The sequence below is a fragment of the Canis lupus genome, chromosome 32 (assembly GCF_048164855.1).
Source record: "Canis lupus baileyi chromosome 32, mCanLup2.hap1, whole genome shotgun sequence".
Classification (NCBI taxonomy): Eukaryota; Metazoa; Chordata; class Mammalia; order Carnivora; family Canidae; genus Canis; species Canis lupus.
This window is the reverse complement of record NC_132869.1, coordinates 40,648,885-40,672,271: the sequence shown is the minus strand read 5'-3', so window position 1 is coordinate 40,672,271 and position 23,387 is coordinate 40,648,885. Positions and strand designations below refer to the sequence as shown.

The 23,387-nt window shown below is 55.1% G+C and overlaps 2 protein-coding genes across 20 annotated transcripts in view; one reads left to right on the top strand and one right to left on the bottom strand.

Moving 5' to 3' along the window:
- PML (PML nuclear body scaffold) overlaps positions 1 to 1,950 on the bottom strand; it is a 45,773-nt gene extending 43,823 nt beyond the window's left edge. For all 13 annotated transcript variants that reach the window (XR_012022934.1, XM_072809563.1, XM_072809564.1 and 10 more), the window contains exon 1: positions 1,692 to 1,950. Coding sequence is in view for 12 of the 13 variants with exons in the window: in XM_072809563.1 (XP_072665664.1) it covers positions 1,692 to 1,826 (135 nt within the window). In the remaining variant the exon portion in view is untranslated. The remainder of the gene's footprint in view (positions 1 to 1,691) is intronic.
- A 77-nt stretch (positions 1,951 to 2,027) lies between these two features.
- STOML1 (stomatin like 1) lies at positions 2,028 to 13,373 on the top strand. 7 transcript variants are annotated; one of them, XM_072809578.1, is made up of 8 exons: positions 4,344 to 4,506; positions 6,162 to 6,268; positions 7,417 to 7,566; positions 7,857 to 8,060; positions 10,927 to 11,122; positions 11,738 to 11,950; positions 12,049 to 12,134; positions 12,460 to 13,373. In XM_072809578.1, the coding sequence occupies exons 1-7, from the start codon at positions 4,374 to 4,376 to the stop codon at positions 12,120 to 12,122; spliced, it is 1,077 nt and encodes a 358-aa protein (XP_072665679.1). In that variant the 5' UTR covers positions 4,344 to 4,373; the 3' UTR covers positions 12,123 to 12,134; positions 12,460 to 13,373. The 7 variants fall into 7 exon arrangements, with proteins under 7 accessions (XP_072665681.1, XP_072665682.1, XP_072665684.1 ...); XM_072809579.1 differs by lacking the exon at positions 12,049 to 12,134 and adding an exon at positions 5,770 to 5,929 and having other exon boundaries at positions 4,376 to 4,506; XM_072809580.1 differs by lacking the exons at positions 4,344 to 4,506; positions 12,049 to 12,134 and adding an exon at positions 2,028 to 2,154.
- Positions 13,374 to 23,387: the final 10,014 nt, after the last annotated feature.

Below are 23,387 nucleotides of genomic sequence, written 5' to 3'. Positions count from 1 at the left end.
ACAAAACCGGTCTACGCGTGCAATGGAGTATCATTCAGTTTTTAAAAATGAAGGAAGAGGGACGTCTGGGTGGCTCAGCAGTTGAGATCTGCCTTTGGCCCAGGGCGTGATCCTGGGGTCCCTGGATCGAGTCCCATATCGGGCTCCCTGCAAGGAGCCTGCTTCTCCCTCTGCCTGCGTCTCTGCCTCTCTCAAATAAATAAAATCTTTAAAAAAATCTTTAAAAAAATATATAAATAAAATAAAATCTTTAAAAAAGAAAATGAAGGAAGGGGCGCCTGGCTGGCTCAGTTGGTGGAGAATGTGACTCTTGATCTTGGGTTTGTGAGTTCAAGCCCCACACTGGGTGTAGAGGTTACTTAAAAATAAGATCTTTACCAAAAATAACATAAAATAAAATGAAAAGGAAGTAAATTCTCATACATGCTATGAGAACCTTGAAAACATTAGGCTAAGCAAAATAAGACAAACACGAAGGGACAAATAATTGGATGGCTCACTTATATGAAATATCTAGCATCGGCAGATCCACAGCAGCAGAAAAGTAGAGTGGAGGTTACCAGGAGCTGGGAGAAGCGGGTAAATAAGGAGCTACTGCTTAGGGAGTACAGTTTCTGTGGAGGGTGATGAAAAAAATTCTGGAAATAGATGGTGGTTGACGGTTACCCAACATTGTGAATATATTCAATGCCACTGAAATGTACACTTAAAAACCGTTAAGTTTTTGGGGCACCTGGCTGGCTCAGTGAGCGCAGCACGAGGCTCTGGATCCTGCGGTTGTTAAGTTCAAGCCCCATGCTGGGCGTAGAGATTACTTAGAAGAAATAAAAATGTTAAAAACATGGTAATTTTAATATTATGGATATTTTCTAGAAAAAAAAAGGGGGAAAAAGTGCTTAATAAAGTACTGGCCCACGAGGAATGTTCACAAGGAAGTAGTACGATTCCTAGTTGTAATAATGCACAGAATAGAAGTTACTGCAGGATGGTGCTTTCATGAAGGGCCTGGGAAAACACACTGCATGAGATGTGAAGTAGCTCCTCTGGGGCAGGAGGGCAGCTGGGGAGCTTGTCCCGAGCAGACCCAGGCAAGCTTCCGGGAAGAGGCCCCAGGAAACCCGGAGCAGACCCAGGCAAGCTTCCGGAAGAGGCCCCAATACACCCTTTGTGGACCCAGGGTGGGGGTGCGGGGGTGGAGGGCACACAGGGTGTTCCAACAGAAGGATCTTGGAGGTAGGTATCCTAGCGGAGAAGCCACCCCAAGAGCTGTGAGGCCTTAGCCAAGACACTTCTCTCGTCTGGGCCAGGTTCCCACTTCCTGATCTGGGAACTCGGCTTTTGGTTTTCCACACTTGGGACATGCCCCTGGCTCTCGGCCTGCTCCCCAGGGCTACCCCGCCATCCCCCGAATCCCTGGACCTTCATCTGAGGCTCAGGGGGGCAAGTCGCCAGGGTGGGCAGATGAGTCCAGGCCCTCAGCACCTTGCCCCCTGTCCGTGGGGCATGCCAGCCCCGAGGCCCCCCCAGCTCACCCTGGTACCCTTTCCCACTCTCAGCTGCCCCGAGGGTCGGGGCCCAGTGTCTGGCTTTCTCTCTGGGTCACTCTGGGGAGGTGCCTGGCCTCGCTGTCCCCTCCCTTTCCCGAAGCCATCAACCAAGCCTCCACCCCACCTCCCCAAGCCCAGTGGTACCTCCGCGGGGCTGCGGCTGGGGCTGGGCTGGTGGCCCTCGGAGGCGGGCTCCGGGGGAGGCATGCTGGGCGCCCCGGACGGTGCGGGGTCCTGCCCGGGCGCCGGAGAGCGGGGGGGCGCGGGCTCCTGCTGCATGGATCCCAGCACAGTTTCGCTTCTGGGTTTTGAGCCTGAGGGGGGAGGAGAAGCGAAACCGAGAGGCAGGGACCGGATCGCGGTCGCCGGAGCCCGTGGGAGGGACGGCCCCACTCAGGGCCCGCCTCCCCGGAGGAAGTGAGACAGAGCCGGGGGGCGGTTCTAGGGGCGGGGGGGGGGGGGTCTGGAGACACGCCCCGAGCCGGAGGGAGGAGGGGAGGAGAGAAGATGCTCAGCCGACCTGGGGGTAACCCGGCCGCGGCCTGGCCTAGCGGGAGGGAGGCCGGGCCGCCCTTGGCTTGACCCCGGGCACAGACAGGAGCCACAGGTGGGCCTGCTTTGGAAGAACCCAGGTCTAAGCGAGAGCAGTCACCCAAACAGGTTTGCACGCTGCAGAGGGGCAGGCCGGAAAGGAGATCTCAGCTGGGACGTGCAGGAACTTGGGGATGGGGAACGCTTGCAACAGCACGAGCAAAGGCATGGAGGTTTGAAACAGGAGAGTCTGTTTAGAAACCAGTTTCCAGGGATGCCCGGGTGGCTCAGCGGTTTAGCGCCTGCCTTCAGCCCGGGGTGTGATCCTGGAGACCCCAGATCGAGTCCCACATCGGGCTCCCTGCATGGAACCTGCTTCTCCCTCTGCCTGTGTTGTGTCTCTGCCCCTCTCTCTGTGTGTGTGTGATGTCTCATGAATAAATAAATAAAATCTTAAAAAGAAACCGGTTTTCATTATTTTCAAATTTAAGAGGGGACCCATGAGCAGGATCAGGGCTAAGGAGATGCACTTGTTCTGTGGGCAACAGCGTGAGATTAGAACCCAGAAACATGACCCAACACGCATGTTGGGACAGTCACTCTGGCAACCTGGGATGGGTGACCTGGTCTAGGACAATGGCTGTGGGATGCAGAGGAGGGATCTGAGTCTGAGACACCAGGAGGACAGTGAGTGGAGCTGAGGGGAACAGGATGATGCCTTGGTTGAGAGTTGGAAAGGTTGGTGAGTCTGAGGCAGCGCAGGCAGGGAGTGGAAGGGGAGAGCCGACGAGCAGGTATGAAGACAGCGAGGAGAGAGCAAGTTAGTTCTTGGCTAAAGGGGAAGCATGCCAGCTCCCAGCTGGTGAGGGTAGGAAGCACAACCTCGGGCAGCTTCACTGGATGAAGGGCCCTGGCTTCAAACACCAAACCACCCCAACCACTGTATTACCCGCTGGGTACAATTCTGTGCTCAGTTCCAGCTTGGAGCGGACTAGGGATGGTGATGGGACCTTGCTCTTGTAAAGTTTATCCTCTGGGCTATGTGGGGAAAGGGATTGGCAGGGAGACCCCACTTCCCAGGACCGTGTGAGGCCTCAGGGGCCCTACCCTTCCCTCCAGCCTGATCAGTACCCTCAGGGCTTCAGAATCAGGCCATCAAACTAGAAAAAGCCAAAGATGGTGAGCAGCATCTGCAGAAGGGACCTGGAAGGGTCACATCAGGGGGTGTGAGGGTCTGAGGAGGCAGGATTGGCATGTGGCTGAGACAAGGAAAGCTTCATTATTTGTTTGCTCACTTTTTTTTTTTTTTTAAGATTTTATTTATTTATTTGACAGAGCACAAGTCGGCAGAGCGGCAGGCAGGGGGAGATGGTGAAGCACACCCTCCACTGCGCAGGGAGCCCATGGGGCTCAATCCCAGGACCCTGGGATCATGACCTGAGCAGAAGGCAGACGCTAGGCGCCCCTCTTGGCTCACCTGCCCCAACTCGATGTTGAAAGTCAATGCTGCTCAGAGTGAATTTACCATCTGCATTTAGATTTTTCCCAAGTCATGGAGAGGCGAGCTAAAGCTACCTCTAGGTCACATTACGTGTCTGGGTCAAGGGGTGTGCTGTTTCCTGGACGTCTGTGATGACGAAATTCCTCTTTTTGTGCCAACAGTGAGCTGGCTATGGCTTCACTCAACAGACAAGTATCTTTTTTTTTTTTTTTAAGATTTTATTTATGAGACACACACACACACATATATATATATAGAGAGAGAGGCAGAGACACAGGCAGAGGGAGAAGCAGGCTCCATGCAGGGAGCCCCACGAGGGACTCGATCCCAGGTCTCCAGGGTCACGCCCTGGGCCAATGGCGGTGCCAAACCGCTGAGCCACAAGTAATTGAGATCCATTCTATGCCAGACCCTGCTTGGGAGGCTGGGGGGCTGGGGGGGGGGCCCACAAGGAAGAATCATTTGCTGACGGTGCCTAGAAGAAGCCCTACTTCTAGATAAGACGCTCCAACCCGCCAACCCCGCAGTATGGGGGTTTGCAGCAGCAGCGCCCCGCAGGCTTGATTCCGGAGGGAACCTGGTTCGCGGGCTCCCCCCCCCCCCCCCCCCCCGCCCACCTGGCCAGCCTGCGGGGCGCCGAGGCGCGGGCGGGCGGGCGCGGTCCTCCAGCCGCAGGGGGCGCTGTGCCGCGCGGGCCGGCCCCTCTAGCCGCCGCCTCCCGCCTCGGTGGCCCGCGACCCCGGAAGCGGCGGCCGGGGGGGGGGGGCGGGGCGCGGGTGCACCTGCCGGGAGCCATGCTCGGCAGGTCGGGGTACCGGGCGCTACCCCTGGGGGACTTTGACCGTTTCCAGCAGTCGAGCTTCGGCTTCCTGGGCTCGCAGAAGGGCTGCCTGTCCCCGGAGCGGGGCGGCGCGGGGCCGGGGGCCGGTGAGTGGCCGCCCAGCGCCGCGGAGCCGGGGCCCGGGAGGAGGAGGCCGAGGGGGGGGGGGGGGGGTCGCAAGTCCCCATTTCGAAGATTTAGTTTATTATTATTCTTTTAAAGATTGTATTTAATCATGAGAGGCCGAGAGAGAGAGAGAGAGAGGCAGAGGGAGAAGGAGAAGCAGGCTCCGTGCAGGGGGCCCGAGGCGGGGCTCGACCCCGGGACCCCGGGTCACGCCCTGGGTCAAAGGCAGGCGCCCAGCCGCTGAGCCCCCCAGGGGTCCCCTGCAGATTTATTTTAAAGAGAGAGGGAGGGAGAGAATCTCCAGCAGATGGGGCCACATCTCAGGACCCAGAGGTCACCATCTGAGCGGAAACCACCAGAGGCAGCAGCTCCTGGACTGGTCCTCCCTGACCCCGGGCGCCCTTCAGATTCCCATTTCGGCCAAAAGGAGCCCAGGGTGGAGGCCTAGGAGGTGGTCCGCCTGCTAAGGGCGCCTGGCTGCGGAGAAATGGCACAGTCTTCATTCCTCCTGGGGGTGCTTCTAGACGCCCCAGACGCCCCAGACGCCCCAGGCCCAGGCATCCGCCTGTCTCCCGGTGGGTACGGGCAGGCCCTCAGCTGCCTCTTGTTGAGCTTCCGTCATCTCCTGCTGCAGAGCCTTGAGGGATTCCCTGGCCCTGGGGTAAGATCCCCACGAGCCTCCGTCGTTGGAGGATTTGGTCCTGGTCCCTCCCGACCCTCCTGTGATGACAGCCGGCCCCCTCCCCGGGCTTCCTTTCCTGCAGGGGCCACGGGGGTCAGAGCCGGGCAGGAAGGTGCCCCGGGGTCTTGGAGACCGCAGAGGGCACGGCGTTCCTGGGAGCCCGGAGCAGAGCCTCCGGGGTTGCTTCCTGTCTAGGCTTGCAAGGGGAACGAGAGCAAAGAGAGCAGAGGATCACCATGCTAGGTTCTGGGGCTTTCTCCGCTCCACTTACATCTTGAGCCCTTGGTGCTGCAGGAGCCGGGCTCACGGGCCTCTCGTCTTCCTAGTTCACACCTCCCTTTCAAGTAAAGCATTCCGTAGTCCTTAGGGCATTAAAGGGCGGGGGTGGGGGGTGAGTTTTGAACTAGGGAAGAACATCTTCGCCCTCGCCCTCGCCATGCCGTTCACGCTTTATCCCTTTAGGCTAAAGCATTATTTCCAAGAGGTGGCCCTGAAAGCACACTTTTTGGGGCCGATGGTAGAGGAGGAAGGTTCAGGAGCATTCGGTTCACCCCCAGTGCAGTGTTTACAGATGCCTGGATGCTCCTGGCTCCATGCCAGGTGTGGGAAGCACTCCGCGTGAGCCAAGAGCATTGATCCAGGTACCCGGTGAGGAGAGCATCACTTGGATTGGCTTCTCAAGTCTAACAGCTGTTGCTTAGCAGAGACTCGGCCTTGTGGAGGTGGGACTTGGGACAGATTAGTTTTGACGAGTGGGAGGAGGGAACATCCTTACCTCGCACCTGGCTAAAGACCAGAGTCTTAGGGAGGCAACTGAGGGCCCTGAGAAGGGACGAGCCGCCAGAGAGGGAGGTGGGCAGAAAGTACCCTCGACCAGCTTCACTCCGCCCACGGCTCTGCTGCCAGAACCCGTCGGTGTTCCCTGACTGCCTCTTTCTGCTCTCTCGTCCCCAGATGCGCCCCAGAGCTGGCCCTCCTACCTCTGCCACGGCCTCATCAGCTTCCTGGGGCTCTTGCTGCTGCTGCTCACCTTCCCCATTTCCGGCTGGTTCGCCTTGAAGGTAAGGCTGCCTGGGTCAGACTCCAGGGCTTCGGGCCACGCTCAGAGCTTTGGCATTGTTGGATCAATCTTCCCTCCATCCTCTGTCCCCTTCCCCTACGGATTACATTATCGCATCCCAATGAAATGGGCTGGTCCGGGATTATCCATTCACATCTTTCAGATGAGGAAAAACAGGCTCAGACTTGCCCAAAGTCACACTGGAAGCCAGTGAGTGGTGCAGAAGCCTTCCCAAACTCCCAGGTCCTGGGGTCTGGGCACTGGCTTTAAGGGTGCACACACACAAGAAAGAAAAAAAAAAAAAGGGTGCACACAGATATTTTCCTTTCTTTGGGTCAGGCTAAAATTTGAAATGAGAAATACTCCGCTTGGCCCAGCGGGTAATAAGTAATAGGAATTGAGGCCTGGTTTTTAACAAGGGCTGGTGAAGAGGGGAAAGGGTGAGCTCTCCCTAAGGATCACATCTGCAAGCCACAGTGAAGGGGGAAGCCCAGGCAGGCCTTGCCCTTTGTGTGGCCCTAGGCAACAGCCAACCCTTCCAGGAAGCCTTTGGGTTTGGTATGGTCTGGAAGGAAGTCTCTTAGAAGGTGCTAAACCCTAGTCCTAGAAGTGCCACTGAAACAAATGCTGTGTGACCTTGGGCAAGTCACCTTGCTTCTCTGGGCCTTCATTTCTCAGTTTGGACATATTTACTTCTAAAGTTGGCAAAGCCCTTTGCTTGGGGTTGGAGTCATTCAGAACTGCCTTCAAATCTTGTCTGTTTCACTCGGGGGCTGTGTGATTTTTGAACAAGTCACGTAACCTCTCAGAGCCTTGGTTTTCTCTTCTAAAAAGATCTAAGAAGGGATACCTGGGTGGCTCTGCGGTTGAGCGGCTGCCTGTGGCTCCGGGTGTGATCCCAGAGTCCCGGGATCAAGTCCCACATCGGGCTCTCTGCAGGGAGCCTGCTTCTCCCTCTGCCTGTGTCTCTGCCTCTCTCTCTGTGTCTCTCATGAATAAATAAATGAAATCTTTAAATAAAAAAATAGTAATAAAAAAGATCTAAGGATAGCTGACACTGACCAAGGCAGAGGGGGGCGGTGGGGGGACCTGGGCAGATGCTGTTGTCAGCCCGGTACTTTGACCGCTTTCCCTCCCCCTCATGAACAGATTGTACCTACCTATGAGCGGATGATCGTGTTTCGACTGGGCCGGATCCGTACCCCTCAAGGGCCTGGCATGGTTCTGCTCTTGCCCTTCATTGACTCCTTTCAGCGGGTGGATTTAAGGACACGCGCTTTCAATGTCCCTCCCTGCAAGGTGAGGAGCTTCTCGGCTCTCCCAGAAAGAGGGGGTGGGGGCTTTTGCAGAGTGATTGTGGGAGCCAGTACCTCGGTGTGTGAGCAACCATCAAGGTCAGGGTAGGGGAAGAAACCAAAATGTTGAGGATGGAGGCTGGGAGACATCCTTATGCAGTGTACCTAATGACATGAACTTGGGGACATCGGTACCCAGTGGGTGGGTCAAGCTGGGTGGTCTCAGAGGGCCTGACCCCCCTGCAGCGCCAGCCCCTTGACCATCTCCTCTCTCACCAACCCTCCACCCCAAAGCTGACTTCTAAGGATGGAGCCGTGTTGTCCGTGGGGGCCGATGTCCAGTTCCGCATCTGGGACCCAGTACTGTCCGTGATGACCGTAAAGGACCTGAACACGGCCACGCGTATGACGGCCCAAAATGCCATGACCAAGGCCCTGCTCAAGAGGCCTCTGCGGGAGATCCAGACGGAGCAGCTCAAGATCAGCGACCAGCTCCTGGTAGGCAGCTCCTCGCACGGTAGAGGTCAGTGGTGGGCACCTGGGCCTGGCTCTGCCTGCCGAGGCTCTTTGAGCAGAGCGCCAGATCACTCTGGGCCTCAGTTTATCGTGCGTTCCAACCTTTGAAGAGCCAGTGGTCTGGGTAGGACTGAGGAACAGAAGATGAGTACAGACCATAGTGGTTTTGGAGAGGCACTGGCGCCCTGAGAGGGGAGTGGCCCCACTGAGATTCTCGGGGCCCTGCCTCACTGCTGGGGCTTTACCCTTCCCTGCTCTGCCAGCATTGCCATTGACACAGCCTCGCAGGCAGGCAGACCAGCAGATGGGCGGGCGGGTGAAAGGAGCAGGGGCCTGCCTGGGCACAGTCACCTGGGGAATTCCATGCCCCACAGGGCAGCATTTGTGTTTTGAGGGCTTTGTGTTCCTTGTTCAGAACAGAACAAGGGGACACAAGGGCATTCGGACCTTTTTCCTGCCTCTTCCCCTGAATAATGATCTGAACCAGAACTACCCTTGCATCCCTTCTGTGGCAGGACAGGATGGAAATGCATGTCCCCTGCTCCCTGTGCTCACCTTGGGCTCCCCCCGCCACCCCGCCCCAGTGGCGCTGGGTGAGGTTTCCTTTTACTCCCCTTAGCTCTGCCTTCTGGGGGCCTAGGGTTCCAGGACGGGCGGGGCAGGTAGGATTCCAGAGATCCCAGGCCCTGGGGCAGTGAGTCAGCCACGGGAGGGAGGGAAGCCCCCCCCCCCCCCCCCCCCCAGGAGGAGCGGCTGCTGTTCTGGTGAGAGCAGCTCCTGCGTGCAGAGCGTGCAGAGCATCGTAGTTTACGAGTCCTTTCCCTGCCCAGGTGTATCTGCTTTACGTTTTGCTGCAGGAGGATTGGTATTCTGGTTTTATTTTGGAGGGAGGAAACTAAGGGCTTATTTGGTGCCCCCCCCCCAATCAAGGGCAGAGCGGGCCCAGCACCAGATCAACTGCCTTCTGCCCCCCCCCCCCATCAAACCAGTGCTCCGTCTTCTACAATTGATAACAATTTTTATTTATGAAGCTACATGGCATTTTAGTGTACTTTTTGAAGGAGAAAGCTGATCTCAGCCTAGTTGCTGTCAGGGGCGGGCAGGGGAAGAAACCAGAACACCAGGCCTGTTGTGCAACAAGGCCGAGAGGGGCAGTCTGGGGGAGGTCGGTCCCACTCCACGACGTTAGTCATTGAGGGCCTGTTGCCCAGACGGAGTTGGCGCCCGGGAGAACAGGGTCAGTGCCTGTGGTTAAGGCGAAGTCTCCAGAAAGCCAGCTGCCTCCTGGAAGCCCCAGGCCAGGCGGACATCTCTCATCCTCACTCCCCTTTCTGCCTACCCCTGGAGGTCTGCCCCCTGCAGGGGCGGTGCTCTGGGCTGGGGGCATGGCTCCTGCCTCTGTTGAGCCTCCCTCCCTCCTCCCCTTTCTGTGAGGCTGCAGGCTCTGTCTGCACCCCAGGCCCTCGCAGCTCTCCCCCTCCACTCCCCGACACCAGATCCCCATCATTTCTGCCCATAATTTGAAACAATGGCCCACGTGGTCTCCATGCTGCCACCCTCCGCCCCCTTCAATCTAGTGTCCGTGGAGCAGCCAGGAGGCTCTTTCTAAGGAGCAAGTCCTGGTCACCTCCCTGCTAAACTCCTCTCAAAGGCTCCGTGTGTCAGGGTAAATCCAAGTGAGCCGAGCCCCCGCCTCTGAGCCAGCTGTCTCCTGGCCCATTGCGAGGGTCTAGCTAAACGGGACTCTGGTTACTCCCATTTCCCCAGACATTCCAGGTTATCCTGTCCCTGCCCTTGTACACGCTGTTCCCATTGTCTGGAAGAGCCCTTCTCAAGGAGTTCCTGGACCTGGTTCCAATGTGGGGAAGGGAAGTTTGCACACCCACAACACCAATCTTCAGATGCCTGTAGGGTGTCCCAAGAATCCAGCTCCATTCTGACACTGTCTCCCCAGAGACAGCATCAGATCCCATGGGTTAAGTCCCACAAGACTGCCCCCTGGCCCCCACTAAAGACGCCAGTCACAAGCCCAGGCTGTTACTGTGCTTCTGGCAACCAGCTACAGATTTGGGGGTTCCACCGACCTCCCTGGGTTCTTTTGCTAGAGTGGCTCACAGAACTGTGTTTACCAGTTTATTAAAGGATATGATAAAAGATATGAATTAACAGCCAGACAAAGAGAGGCACAGGGTGAGGTCTGGGGAAAAGGCGCGGAGCTTCCATGCCCTCCCCAGGCACACCTCTCTGGCATTCACCAGCCTGGAAGCTCTGGAGCCCAGTCCTTCTGGGAATTTTCTAGAGGCTTCTTTGCATACTGAGAACTAAGTCATTGGTCATCTGTCCCGTCCCAGTGGAAATTCCAACTCTCCAGTCACATAGTTGGTCCTCCTGGCAACCAGCCCCCATCCTTGGGTGGGCTCCAAAAATTACCTTTTGTAACATAACAAAAGACCCCTTTATTTCTCTTCTCACGGCAATTCCGAGGGTTGTAGGGCTGGGAGTCTTGAAACAAAGACATACTTGGAGGTATCATTTAAACGATCAGTGCGCATTTCTTATAAATTACAGCATCTGCTCAGTCTTCCTTCCTGCTCTACCCATGGACCAGACAGCTCCCTTCCTCCTGGTGTCACCGCCCCCTCCCTGGACCTCCAGGGGGTCAGGCCCTGTCCTAGTTGCTCACCACCAGCTGCTAGCGGCTGGGTTGTAATTGCCCTCTGCCTGCATTCCCCAGGAGGGAGCTTGGCCCCGAGGGAGGGAGGGAGGCGGTGGGGCCTCCAGACCAAAGAAGGTCCTCCCACAAAGGCTTGCAGATTTAATTCCACATCTCCCCACCACTGTTTTCCAGCTGGAAATCAATGACGTGACCAGAGCCTGGGGGCTGGAGGTGGACCGAGTGGAACTAGCAGTGGAGGCTGTGCTCCAGCCACCCCAGGACAGCCCAACGGGGCCCAGCTTGGACAGCACCCTCCAGCAACTGGCTCTCCACTTCTTGGGAGGAGGCCTGCCCTCAGTGGCTGGAGGCGCCTCACCCCTCGGGCCAGGTGAGGAGTCCTGGGAAGAAGGAGAGGTGCCCCCCAGGGCACTGGGCTGGTTGTCCGCACAGGCTCTGCGCGGAGTACTTTCCTGCATGGGGACGCCTGCCCAGCCGCTCAGGCCACCCCTCTCTAGGGCCCATGGGAAATAAGGCCAGGTGTCTGAGCGTATAGAGGCCTTGGGGAGCCCCCGTGGGGGGAAGGGACGGCACCCAGGGTCCGGGGTGGGGGGGGTGGGGGGCGCGGGTTAAGCTGAAAGCTGAAAGGCGGGCAGCCCTGGTGGCACAGCGGTTTAGCGCCACCTGCAGCCCGGGGTGTGATCCTGGAGACCCAGGATCGAGTCCCACATCGGGCTTCTTGCATGGAGCCTGCTGTTCCCTCTGCCTGTGTCTCTGCCTCTCCCCTCTCTCTGAATGAATAAAGAAATAAATCTTTTTTTAAAAAAAAAAAAAAAGAAAGCTGAAAGGCTGCCTCTTAGCAGAGGAGGAAGGGGAACTCAGGCCAGACTGGCGCAGAAGAGGGAGCAGCCACAGACAGTGCAGAGGTCACAGGGAGCCTGACCTCGGCAGCACCCTGACTATCTTCTCTCTGCTTCCTTCCCCCTGGCTGTTGGCCACCCCTCAGCAGACACCTTGGAGATGGTGAGCGAAGCTGAGCCGCCTGCCCCTCACGTTGGTGCTGGGCCCAGTCCGAAGCAGCCTGTGGCTGAGGGGCTGCTGACTGCCCTGCAGCCCTTCCTATCAGAGGCCCTGGTCAGCCAGGTCGGGGCCTGCTACCAGTTCAATGTCATCCTGCCCAGCGGCTCCCAGAGCGTCTACTTCCTCGACCTCACTACAGGTGCGCCTGCCTTCCCCGCCCTCGCCGTCCCAGCCAGGTGGCCCGTAGCGGCACCCACCCCCGTGGTCCTATTTTAAATTGCCCCCTGCTCCTGCCAGGAGTTTTGGGTGAACTTGCACCATGTGTGGAAAGTGACGAGCCGAGCCGTTGTCTCCCTGCCCTGCCCCGGTGAGCAGGGGAGCAGGTGAGCAGGGCCCCTGGGGCGAGAGCTTCACACACACGGTGCAGCTCTGCTGGCCAGGGTCTGTGCTGAGCACGGCAGTGCGTGATCCCACCTGCCCCTCACCGTGGTTCTCTGATTCAGGGATGATTGTCATCCCCGTTTCACCAGTTTGAAAACCGGGGCCCTGAGTGGTCACACAGCCAATAGTACTTGAACTCAGTGAATTGGAACCTGGACACTTAGCTGTTACTTTCCACTCCTCCTTAGCGGGCCATGCTAACCCCGTCTTCCCCCCTGCTGCGTAGCTGTCCCCCTGCTAATGCTCCGTTTTTCTCTTCCCCCATAGGGCACGGGAGCATAGGGCACGGGGTGCCCGACGGCATCCCTGATGTGGTGGTGGAGATGGCTGAGGCAGACCTGCGGGCCCTTCTGTGCAGGGAGCTGCGGCCCCTGGGGGCCTACATGAGTGGGCGCCTAAAGGTGAAGGGTGACCTGGCCGTGGCCATGAAGCTGGAGGCTGTCCTCAGGGCCCTGAAGTAGCAGCTTTGGCTGACTGCCCATAGGCCAGCCCCGATTCTGGCGTGAAGCCGGGGGTGGGGGGACGTCTTGGAGGAGGAGGCGCTGGTGCCACACCTCGGGTTGTTGAGCCTTGAGAAGTTTCAGGCTCGGCCAGGAGCCAACGAATGGAGGCTGGCAGACACAAGAGGCTGGGAGAGACTGAGTCAGGCCGCCTTGCCGTCTCACCTGGAGTGCTTCTCTGGACAAGCCTTTGCCCATCCCGGCCCCTGGCTGAACACCCAGCCCTGAGCGGGCCCACAGAGTGCTGATCAGAGAGCAGGGCCCGCTCCCCTCTTCCAGCTACCTGACTGGAGAGACGGGGCCCACAGGGCCAGCCCGACTGCACCTGATTTGGTCCCAGTGTGAGGGAGCCAAGCGTATGGCTCGGGTCCCGGCTGTAGAGTGGGGATCAGAGAGGTGATGGGGGCGAAGGAAGGCAGCCCACCGCCGAGAGTCACCGCAGGGCAGGGATGTGCCCTCATGGCAGTGGTTCAGGCCCAGGCCAGTGGGCGGTGCGGATGGAAAAGCGCGGGGCCTTCTCGGCGTCCAGCCCTGCTCCTGAAGATGGCTTGCCTCACCTCCCGGCTCTGTCTTGCATGCCTGGCAGGCCGGGGCCCAGGGCAGCATGTAGGAGGGCCCTGCTGTTCTGTGCTTTTTACCAGAGGTTTACGAACCACCAATAAATGTGCTGTTTACAGTGTATGGAAGAGAAGTGGGGGCACAGGGGTGGGTTGTGGGGGTCCCCGAGGCCATGCTCCTGCTGGCACCTGGGCGAGGACAGGGGCTCAAGAAAGGAGGGTGTGTGCATCACCCACAGTTCCCCTTCCTGCCACGGGGTTCAGAGACCGTGGGGCAGGTGCAGGCTCTTCTGCTGCTCTTTACGGTAGAAGCTGGCCCAAAGAGAAGGTGTGGGTGTGTCAGGACTGGTCCTGCAGACGCCCTGCTGAGACCGGGGTGAGGGGTCTTACCAGTCGCCTTCAGGAGAGTCCCGTCCCTCTTTCTCCACTAGCACAAGGGAGGGAAGGGGACGGAACGGGCCTGGAGGCCTGGCCCAAACCCCAGGGACCTCAGGGAAGGGGCCTTTTGCTTGTTTAGCCCTAAGAAATGAATCTCAGTTCCTGAAAAGGCTTGTGAGAAAAGGAACCCACAGAAATCGGGATCTCCCCTTTGCAAAACAGCTCTTGGCTGGTCCTCCGGGCCCGGGCTCCCCGGGGCCTCCCCGGCACCACTGGCTAGTTGTCCCTCTGTTCCCGCCAGTGCCCACCCTCTCCCTCCCAGCGTGGGCTGCACAGCCTTGGGGTTCAAGGGTCGGCCCCGGGGCCCATCCTGGAGGGCCAGAGCCCCAGCCAGCTGGCCCTCCTCTGCCCTCAGCCTGTTCAGGAGCCGTCCCCGTGGTCCCTGCTGGCCACTCCCGCCATCCTTGAGGCCCAGTGGGGCACAGTCCTCTGCCCTCGACTAGGCCCCCTCAGCACTTGGGCATCGCGCCCGTTCCCCACTGTCCTTGTCGCCGTTCTTGCCTCGGTGGCTGCTCTCCCTGCCGGACCCTGAGCCTCCCGCGCGAGCTCTGGTCCCTCCGACCCGGCTGCACGCGGTGGACCAGGAGTTCCAGGAAAGCCCGCGCCTCCCTCCCTCGCAGAGCTTAGGAGAAACCGAAACTCAGATTCTTGTGGATGTGGGAGGATCAAGAGAACATTTACAGGAAACTGAAACTTGTGGGTGTCTCTCTAGGTGGAGGGTAGGGCCTGCTACTGATTCCCCTGGTGGGCAGAAGTCATTCCTTGATGAGGCCAGCCCTCCAGGCCGGGGGCCCCCAGGTTCCAGGGCCCCTGGGCTTCTGAAGACTGAGGAGACCTTGCAGTCTGTGTGTTGGGGGCGGGGGGGGGGGGGACAAGGGGCACTTAACGGGCAGTAGGGTGTGAGGAGGGAGGGAGAGGATGTCAATCAGAGGAGGCTTCCCTGAAGAGGCGATGCCCTTGCAGCCACAGGGCAGGCTGACGAGGTGGGGCACGAGGTGGGGCACGGGGTGGGGCACGGGGTGGGGCGTGCATGCCACAGAGTGGGAAGCCCCTGCGAGGCTGAGGCTGCAGTCGAGGCAGCTGAGCACCTCTGATTTTGGGAAATGGAGCCTAAGGTATGGGGGTGGTGCAGAGATTTGGGGGAGAGACCTTAAAAATAGTAACACCAGACCATGCATGTCCCTGCACTGGGCTAGACCCTTGCTAGCTATCCTCTTCTCCCTCAAGGTAACCTTGTGAATAACGATAAGACGCTTATGTTGACATCATGTAATGTATTACTTTTCTTTTTTAAAGATTTTATTTATTTAGGGCAGCCCTGGTGGTGCAGTGGTTTAGTGTCGCCTGCAGCCCGGGGTGCGATCCTGGAGAGCCCGGATCGAGTCCTATGTCAGGCTCCCTGCATGGAGCCTGCTTCTCCCTCATCCTGTGTCTCTGCCTCTCTCTCTCTCTCAATAAATAAATAAATCTTAAAAAAAAAGATTTTATTTATTTATTCTTGAGAGACACAGAGAGAGAGAGAGAGAGAGGCAGAGACACAGGCAGATATGGAAGCAGGGCCCACGCAGGGAGCCCAACGACATGGGACTCGATCCCGGGACTCCAGGATCAGGCCTTGGGCTAAAGGCGGCACTAAACTGCTGAGCCACCTGGGCTGCCCCATGGAATGTATTACTTTGATGTCATTTTAAAAATAAGTAAATTTGAAAAAAAAATAAGTAAATTTGGGGGTAGCTGGGTAGCTCCCAGTCCGTTAAGCATCTGCCTCCAGCTCAGGTCATGATCCCAGGTCCTGGGATCAAGTCAGGCACTGGGCTCCCTGCTCAGCAGGGAGTCTGCTTCTCCCTCACCCTCTGCCAGACTCTTCCCCTGCTCATGTGTGCTCACTCTCTCTCAAATAAATAAACCTTAAATTCATAAATTTTGGGTAGCTGGTACAGTCATGTCACTCAAAATTTTTTGAAGATTAAGAAGTCATAGTATTAAAAATTTCCCTCATCTCCTGACTCCATCCACATATTTCCTGCACCTGCCTCCAAACAGGTATCCCCTAATATTAGTTTCTTGGTTATGCTTCCAGAAGTTGTTGTTTTTTAACTGCATATACAAGAAAACCCAAATATATATATATCCTCCAGGGTTTTTTTTTCATACAAGTGGCAACATAGCATATGTAATGTTGCTTTATTTACTTAATATTACACCTTCAGCATCTTTCCATAATAGTACACTGCAACTTTTTTCACTGGGTTTTTTAGTTACACAGGATTCCATTGTTCAAATGTACACTATTTAACCTGCCTGCATTGGTACAGTTTATTTTTTGTGTTTTGCTGTTTCAAACAATGTTGCAGTGATAGCCTTCAACATATGCTTCTTTGCCGGGGTTGAGTTTATCTGTGGGATAAAATCCCTGTAGGAAATGGCTAGGTTAAAACATTTGTAATTTAATAAATATTGCCCAAATGCCTCTTTATAGATGTTCAAAGGAGCTTTATTTGATCATCAGAAACAGAAAACTACAAATAACTAAATGGTGCCGCTCTCCATACGGTGGGAGGGGCAGACGGTAAAAAGGTGCAAACAAACTATAGACAGACGTGATAACTTGGGGTTATTCCTATTTACACTCCCATCATTTGTGAGTAAGGGTGTGTTTTCCTCGCAGCCAGGCCAACACACACTGTTATTAAACTTCTGGAATTTTTGACAATCTTGTAAGTGAAAAATTGCATCTCAGTGTAGGGTTTTTATTATCATTATCCAATTGTTTATTGCTTTCTAACTTGGATTTTCTTTTTTTAGATTTTATTTATTTATTCATGAGAGATAGAGGCAGAGACACTGCAGGGGGGAGAAGCAGGCCCCATGTAGGGAGTGCAACGTAGGACTCGATCCTGGGACTCCAGGATCATGCCCTGGGCCAAAGGCAGGCACTAAACCGCTGGGCCACCCAGGCGTCCCTCTAACTTGGATTTTCAATCCCAGCAAAAGCACAGGATTTTTGCTGTCTTCCTCCAGCATTTACTTTTTTTTCCCCTTTTTAAAACAATATACTGCCAGGGGGATCCCTGGGTGGCACAGCAGTTTGGCGCCTGCCTTTGGCCCAGGGCGCGATCCTGGAGACCCGGGATCGAATCCCACATCGGGCTCCCGGTGCATGGAGCCTGCTTCTCCCTCTGCCTGTGTCTCTGCCTCTCTCTCTCTCTCTCTGTGACTATCATAAATAAATAAAAATTAAAAAAAATTTAAAAAAATATACTGCCAGGAGATGCACCCATTAAATGGAGTGCTGGATGAGTTCTGACAAATGTGAACACGGTGCACCCATCAGCCAACACAAGACGGAGGACAATTCCATCAACTCACAAAGCTCCCCCAGGCTTCTTCCCAGCCCCAGGCCCCCGCGGGTCTGCTCGTCCATCGCAGGGGTTACATTTCACGTTCTGGAACTTCAGACAGATGCAGTCGCGGTATGTATCCTCCCGGGTCCAGCTCCTCCCCGCCCTCGCGTGTCTGAGAGTCCCATTCGTAGCGTCTGTCTGTAGTGGCGCCTTTTTGCTGCCTGTTCCTCCCACAGTGTGGATGGCTGCACCGTTACTTTAGTGTCTGTTAATGAGGATCAAATAAAGCTCCTTTGAACGAGTGGGGACATGCGTTTTATTTGGGTAAACACCTAGGAGTAGGGCACCTGGTGGTTGAGTGGCTGCCTGCAGCCCAGGGCGTGATCCTGGAGTCCCGGGATAGAGCCCCACGTTGGGCTCCCTGCACGGAGCCTGCTTCTCCCTCTGCCTGTGCCTGTGCCTCTCTCTGTGTGTCTCTCATGAATAAATAAATAAAATCTTTTAAAAAATAACATCTTTCCTTCCATTAAAATATCTGATTGGGATGCAGGTGCTCTCACGGTATTTTGCACCTCACTAACTTCCTGTCTTTCTCCTCAGAGCACTTTACCTGCAGTACACGGGCGTCGGCGAATGTTAACTTCATCTCCTGCCACTAAGGCTTTAAGACCCTTTCTCTTGCCTAATTGCATCGGCTGCCATGGAGGTGGGCACTTTGAGGGTGGAAGTGAGAGGCAAGATCCAGCAGGAAGAGAGAAAGGGAGGGGGAAGGTTCTAGAGGGAGGCTAGGGAACAGGACCCAAGCCTGATGGAGGGATTAGCTGTGGACAGAGTGGCCCCTTGCCCCTATAAAGAATGAGGAAGTCGGATGGGGTAAATATCTGGGCGAAGGTAAAAAAAATCTGTGGTTCAGCCCACCCACGCCCCCGTGCAACACACAGGTCGGTGTGGTTGGTGGGAAGATCTCAGTCCTTGGGTGACTCACTCAACGTCCGGGCTTAGCCTCTGATGCGGGGGGGGCCCCCCCGCCCCAAACCTTGAAATGAGAGCGATGAGGAGGTGGGCCTGGGGAGAGTTGTGTAGGGAGGGATGGGAGCTGGGAGGAGAACACTTCTGGCTCTTTCCTCTTTCCGGTGAGTGTTCCTTGGACGGGAAGAGAGGGGCCTCGAGGGAAGGGGGAGGGGAGAGGGAGGAGGCAGAGAAGAAGGGGCTCCCTACCCCAGTCCTCTGCTGGGACGGCACCTACCTTCCCCGACTTTCCAGAACCGGCCACAGCGTCTGCCATACAATAGGCACCAGCACCTGTTTTTTAAAACGAACCGGTTGAAGGAGGCGGGGAAGTACTGGATTTGCTGGGGAAGGTGGAGGTAGGGGATGGGGAGAGAGACGGGAAGAGGAGGGCCGCAGCTGGAGGCTGGAACAGAGGGAGCAGCAGTGCAACTGCCGGCGGCCCCCCGGGGAACGGCCATGTGGACCACCCAAGGGGGCCAGAGTCGGGTCAGCCTGGGGAAGGAGAAGCCTGGGGGGCACCCGGGGCCTCCCGACGCCCATCTCCTCGAAGGGAGCCCATAGCAGCCCAGGCATGAGCTTGTGGCTCCACCTGGTGGCGGTGTCCCCGTTCCCAAGCCGGCCCGGGCTCTCCGGGAACAAAGAACGGGGCGACCTGAGGGGCAAGCAGGTAAAGGGGGGACCAGAGCCTGGGAAATGTACACCTCGCCTGACCAACGTCACCCATAGGCGCACACACCCCGTGTATCCCCAGGCCCCGGGTGGGCCTGTTGGTGGTGGTGGGGGGGGGTGGAAATAGGAAGGCAGGAGGACCTGGCCTGGAGAAATTGGGGAGGTCGACTAGTGTGACCAGGAAACTGCAGTCCATAGAGTTAAATCTGTAAAATGGGGGACGCCCCAGTGGCTCAGGGGTTGAGCGTCTGCCTTTGGCCCAGGGTATGATCCTGGGGTCCTGAGATTGAGTCCCACGTTGGGCTCCCTGCGAGAGCCTGCTTCTCCCTCTGCTGTGTCTCTGCCTCTCTCTCTCTCTGTGTCTCTCATGAATAAATAAATAACATCTTTTAAAAAAAATCTGTAAAATGAGGCTGATTGTATCAAAGGCAAATTTTAAGATGTTCCTAAGATGCAGTACTATTAGGTTTGGAAGTTCCTCCCCAGATCAATTATGAAACTCACAGAATTGCTACATTAAATATAACATATTACTGTGAAAGAACATGAAGTGATTTTTGTAAGTCTGCTTGGAAATTATTTGGCTAAAAGTGATTCATTTACAGTATAATCCCAGGAGTTCTTAGGGCTCTTGGGTGCTCATTTGCATTCTTGAAGTGCTCACGGAGTTTTTAAAAAAATATAATTTACAAATTATTTCCAAATGTAATGAAATTCTTATGAACACTACATTTAATAATTAAAGAAGTTGACACAGAATTGATGACATACATTAACAACTGATGACATCTTGTAGACATTTCATTAAACATTTAATAATTTGGGTTATTGTATAGTTTTTGCATTTTGGAACTAGGGCTCCTCTTGGGCTTTAAACTTTTATGTAGGTCTCTGAGAATCTCCGGGACTCGGTTCTGTTTCCCTGGAACTACCTTACTTGGACAGGAAGTGGTTCTGATAACACCCCAGTAGGAGAGCTATGAAGGATAAAAATGGGGTAATAATGCACTTAGCACAGTGTACACTAAACTCCAAGCACCTGATAGAAAGTAGTAGATGTTATTCACTATATTTGCACACACGTACTCACATACTAGTTCCCTCATTCATTAAAAAAAAAGTTGTATTGGGCACTCACTCTGTGCTGGACAAGGCAATGTTACAGGTGCTGGGATAGAAGTCAAAAAACCAACCCAAACTTGTATCCTCATGAAATTTATACTCTAGTTGGGAGTGTAAATAATATATAGGTATATAAACAGCAAGCATGAAAAATAAGAAAGTCTTTCTCCTTCTGTCTGTGTCTCTCATGAATAAATAAATAAAATAATAATAATAAATAAAATATTTAATAATAAATAAAAATAAATAAATAAATAAATAAATAAATAAAATCTAAAAAAAAAAAAAAAGGGACTGCCTGGGTGGATCAGCAGTTGAGTGTCTGCCTGCAGCCCAGAGCGTGATCCTGGGGTCCTGGGATCGAGTCCCGCGTCGTGCTCCCTGCATGGAGCCTGCTTCTCCCTCTGCCTGTCTCTGCCTCTCTCTGTGTGTCTCTCATGAATAAATAGATAAAATCTTTTTTAAAAAGTTTAAAAATAAGAAAGTCAGGCAGTGTGTGAGAAGGATAGAAGTGCCTTGGGAGAGGACCTGGCATGCTCTAGAAGAGCAAGGCAGCCAGTGTGGCTGGAGTGGAGAGTGCACGAGAGTAGGAGGAGGTTATTGGGACAGAATGGGGCCAGGTCACATAGGATGTTGGAGGCCATTGTGAGGACTCTATGGGATGAGGACCCGCTGGAGAATTCTAGCAGAGGGAATATGAAAGACTGAATATACGAGCTGACAATGGCCAAGCTACATATAAAATGAACTTCGACCTCAACCTTCAAACCACTGCCTTTTCTACAATAACCAGCCCAGGAAGCCAGCCTGCTGTGCGTCAGATTTGTGAGAGGCCAGACCGCTGTCTCATGTCAATCCAGGAAGCCAGGTTCCTTTGTGCTCCTCCTCCCAACTTAGAATCAACCAGAAAAAAGCCAAATGTGCACTCCTAACCCATCACACAGGATGTCTTACTTCTGGTCAGCCACCTACAGCCTCCCTGTGCCAGCAGCCTCCAATGGGGGCACACCCAAAGCCTCCCCATTTTCCACCATAAAGCCTCCCCATGCGTCTGCTGCCTTTGAGTCTCTGCCAAAACACAAGTGACGGTGTGCTTTGACTCCCTTCCAGAGCAAGCTTCCGATAAATAGCCTTTGCTTTTCTCATCTGGTTGGTCTCCATTTATTTCTATAAATGACAGAAATTGCCTTCCGTTGTAGAAGCTGCTCTTTTTGAGGACAGACTGTATGTAAAAGCAGGAAGATCCAGGAAGAGGCAGTTGCAGCAATCCAGGCAAGAGTTGGTAGTGGTTTGGACCTACCTGGTAACTGGGCAGGTGACTGGAAGGGAGTGGGCTCTGGGTATATGTATTTAAAGTTGTTCTTAGGGATCCCTGGGTGGCTCAGCGGTTTAGTGCCTGCCTTCGGTCCAGGGTGCAATCCTGGAGACCCGGGATCGAGTCCCATGTCGGGCTCCCTGCATGGAGCCCGCTTCTCCCTCTGCCTGTGTCTCTGCCTCTCTCTCTGTGTCTCTCATAAATAAATAAATAAATAAATAAATAAATAAATAAATAAATAAATAAATCTTTAAAAAAAATAAAGTTGTTCTTATTTGGAAAAAAATTACATATTCACAGGTGTGCAAAGGAGCACACCAAGAGGTCCCCTCCCCATCTCACATAACCCCAGCAAGGTAGCAACACCAAGGAATTGGCATTGGCATCGTGTAGTTTATTCAAATTTCACTGGTTGCCTGTGCCCTCTGTGTGTGTGTGTGTGTGTGTGTGTGTGTAGCTCTACTCAACTTTTGTCACATGTGAACCCAAAGTCACCACCACAACAATCAAGACCCTCAACTGTACCGTTGCCATGAGGTCTCTTGTGTCACTCCTTTCTAGCCACATCCCTCCCCTCCTGTTCCTAACCTCTGGCAGCCGCCACCGGTCTGTAACTCTGGGATCACGTTACCCACAAGTGTCGCACACATGGCATCGCGCAGCAGGTATTCTTCTGAGACTGGCTTTTCCATGCCCCGTAACTCCCTGGAGGTTCATCCCAGCTGGTGCTTGTATCACTAGCTCGTTACCTTTGGTTGCCCAGTGGCGCTCCACAGTCGGGGTGCGTCATGGTTATGTTTAACCGGTCACCTGTTGAAGGACAGCGGGAGGTCTCCAGGTTGGGGCTATTTACAAAGAAAGCTGCTTAGGAACGTTTGAAAATGAGTTTCATTCATCCAGGATAAATGCAATTGCTGGGCCCTTGGTAAGTCCATTTTTTAAAAAAGATTTTATTTATTTATTCATGAGAGAGAGAGAGAGAGAGGCAGAGACACAGGCAGAGGGAGAAGCAGGCTCCCTGCGGGGAGCCCGACGCGGGACTCGATCCCGAGACCCCAGGATCATGCCCTGGGCCAAAGGCAGGCGCTCAACTGCTGAGCATCCCCCCACGCCCCCCACCACCCCCCGGGCATCCCAGTAAGTCCATTTTTAGTTTTGAAAGGAACTGGTTATATTTTGAAGCTCGAGCCACAGGATCCCCTAGCAGATTAGATGTGGGTGTGAAAGACAGGAGTCAGGGGAGCCTTGAAAGGACCTAATGCACGTAAAGCAGTGCTGGGACGGGTGAGGGCTCGTGTCAGCTAGATGGCAGCTCGGCAAGTGACAGCGAACGACAACACAAACCGAGGAAATGAGAAAACCCGCGAGTCACCGTAGACCACAAGCACCAGGGAGTCCTTCAGAGGCAGGTAGTGCCCGAAACCCCTTTGCTACCTGCATGTATCAAAAGTGAGAGAGGACTTCCACCCTCTCTTGGGATGCGGAAAGGCACAGGACAGTGTCATCCCCATTCTAGTGAGAAAAAGCCAGATAATCCACAAACTGTAAGTCTTTAAACTCACCAGAGAGCTGAGGTCGTCGGGAGCAACCATGAGAACTGAATTCCAGAGAGTGACAAGTGCCTCTTAGGGAAGACAGGACAGACAGTTTGCCTTGGGGGCTCCCGAGGGGGCAGGAGGGAGTCGTGGAGTGGAGGAGCAGGGGAGGGGAGAGGCCCTTTCCCCAAGGCACATGTGCAGGGGGTGAAGGCCTGCTGCCGGTGGGCAATCCCTGGACCTCACTTGTTTCTCGAGGAGGTTCTTTCCACCACCAGGGGCAGGGCCCGGGAGGGTAGGGGGAGCCCCCTCTGGTCCCTGGGCTGCGGGAGGAGAGGCAGAAACTAAGATCCTGTTGCTGGGGAAGGATAAAGGTCAAACGCCGCCGCCGCCGCAGCCACTTGCCCTTGTGGGAGGTGCACACCTACCACTCAGGTAGGGTTTTGTCTAAGACCCACCTGGAGGCACAAGGTGAAGGTCAGGAACACCGCCAGGGCGCCCCCTCTGAGTGGCAGGTGCACGACTCCCCGATGCTGGGCCCGGGACGGAGAAGCAGCAACAGCAGCCTACCAATGGGGGGGGCAAGAGCACGCCGAGGGACCACGGGGACAGGCAGGGACCTCAGCGCGGCTGAGGATGCGACACCAACAGCAGGACCTGGCCCCTCCTCGGAGGACCCCGGGCTGCCTACAAGAAGCCCTCTT

Coding starts and splice junctions, on each gene's coding strand:
- STOML1 (XM_072809576.1), top strand. CDS start 4,374: ATGCTCGGCAGGTCGGGGTACCGGGCGCTACCCCTGGGGGACTTTGAC. Junction 7,567..7,856: donor TCAATGTCCCTCCCTGCAAG/GTGAGGAGCTTC, acceptor TCCACCCCAAAG/CTGACTTCTAAGGATGGAGC. Junction 8,061..10,926: donor AGATCAGCGACCAGCTCCTG/GTAGGCAGCTCC, acceptor ACTGTTTTCCAG/CTGGAAATCAATGACGTGAC.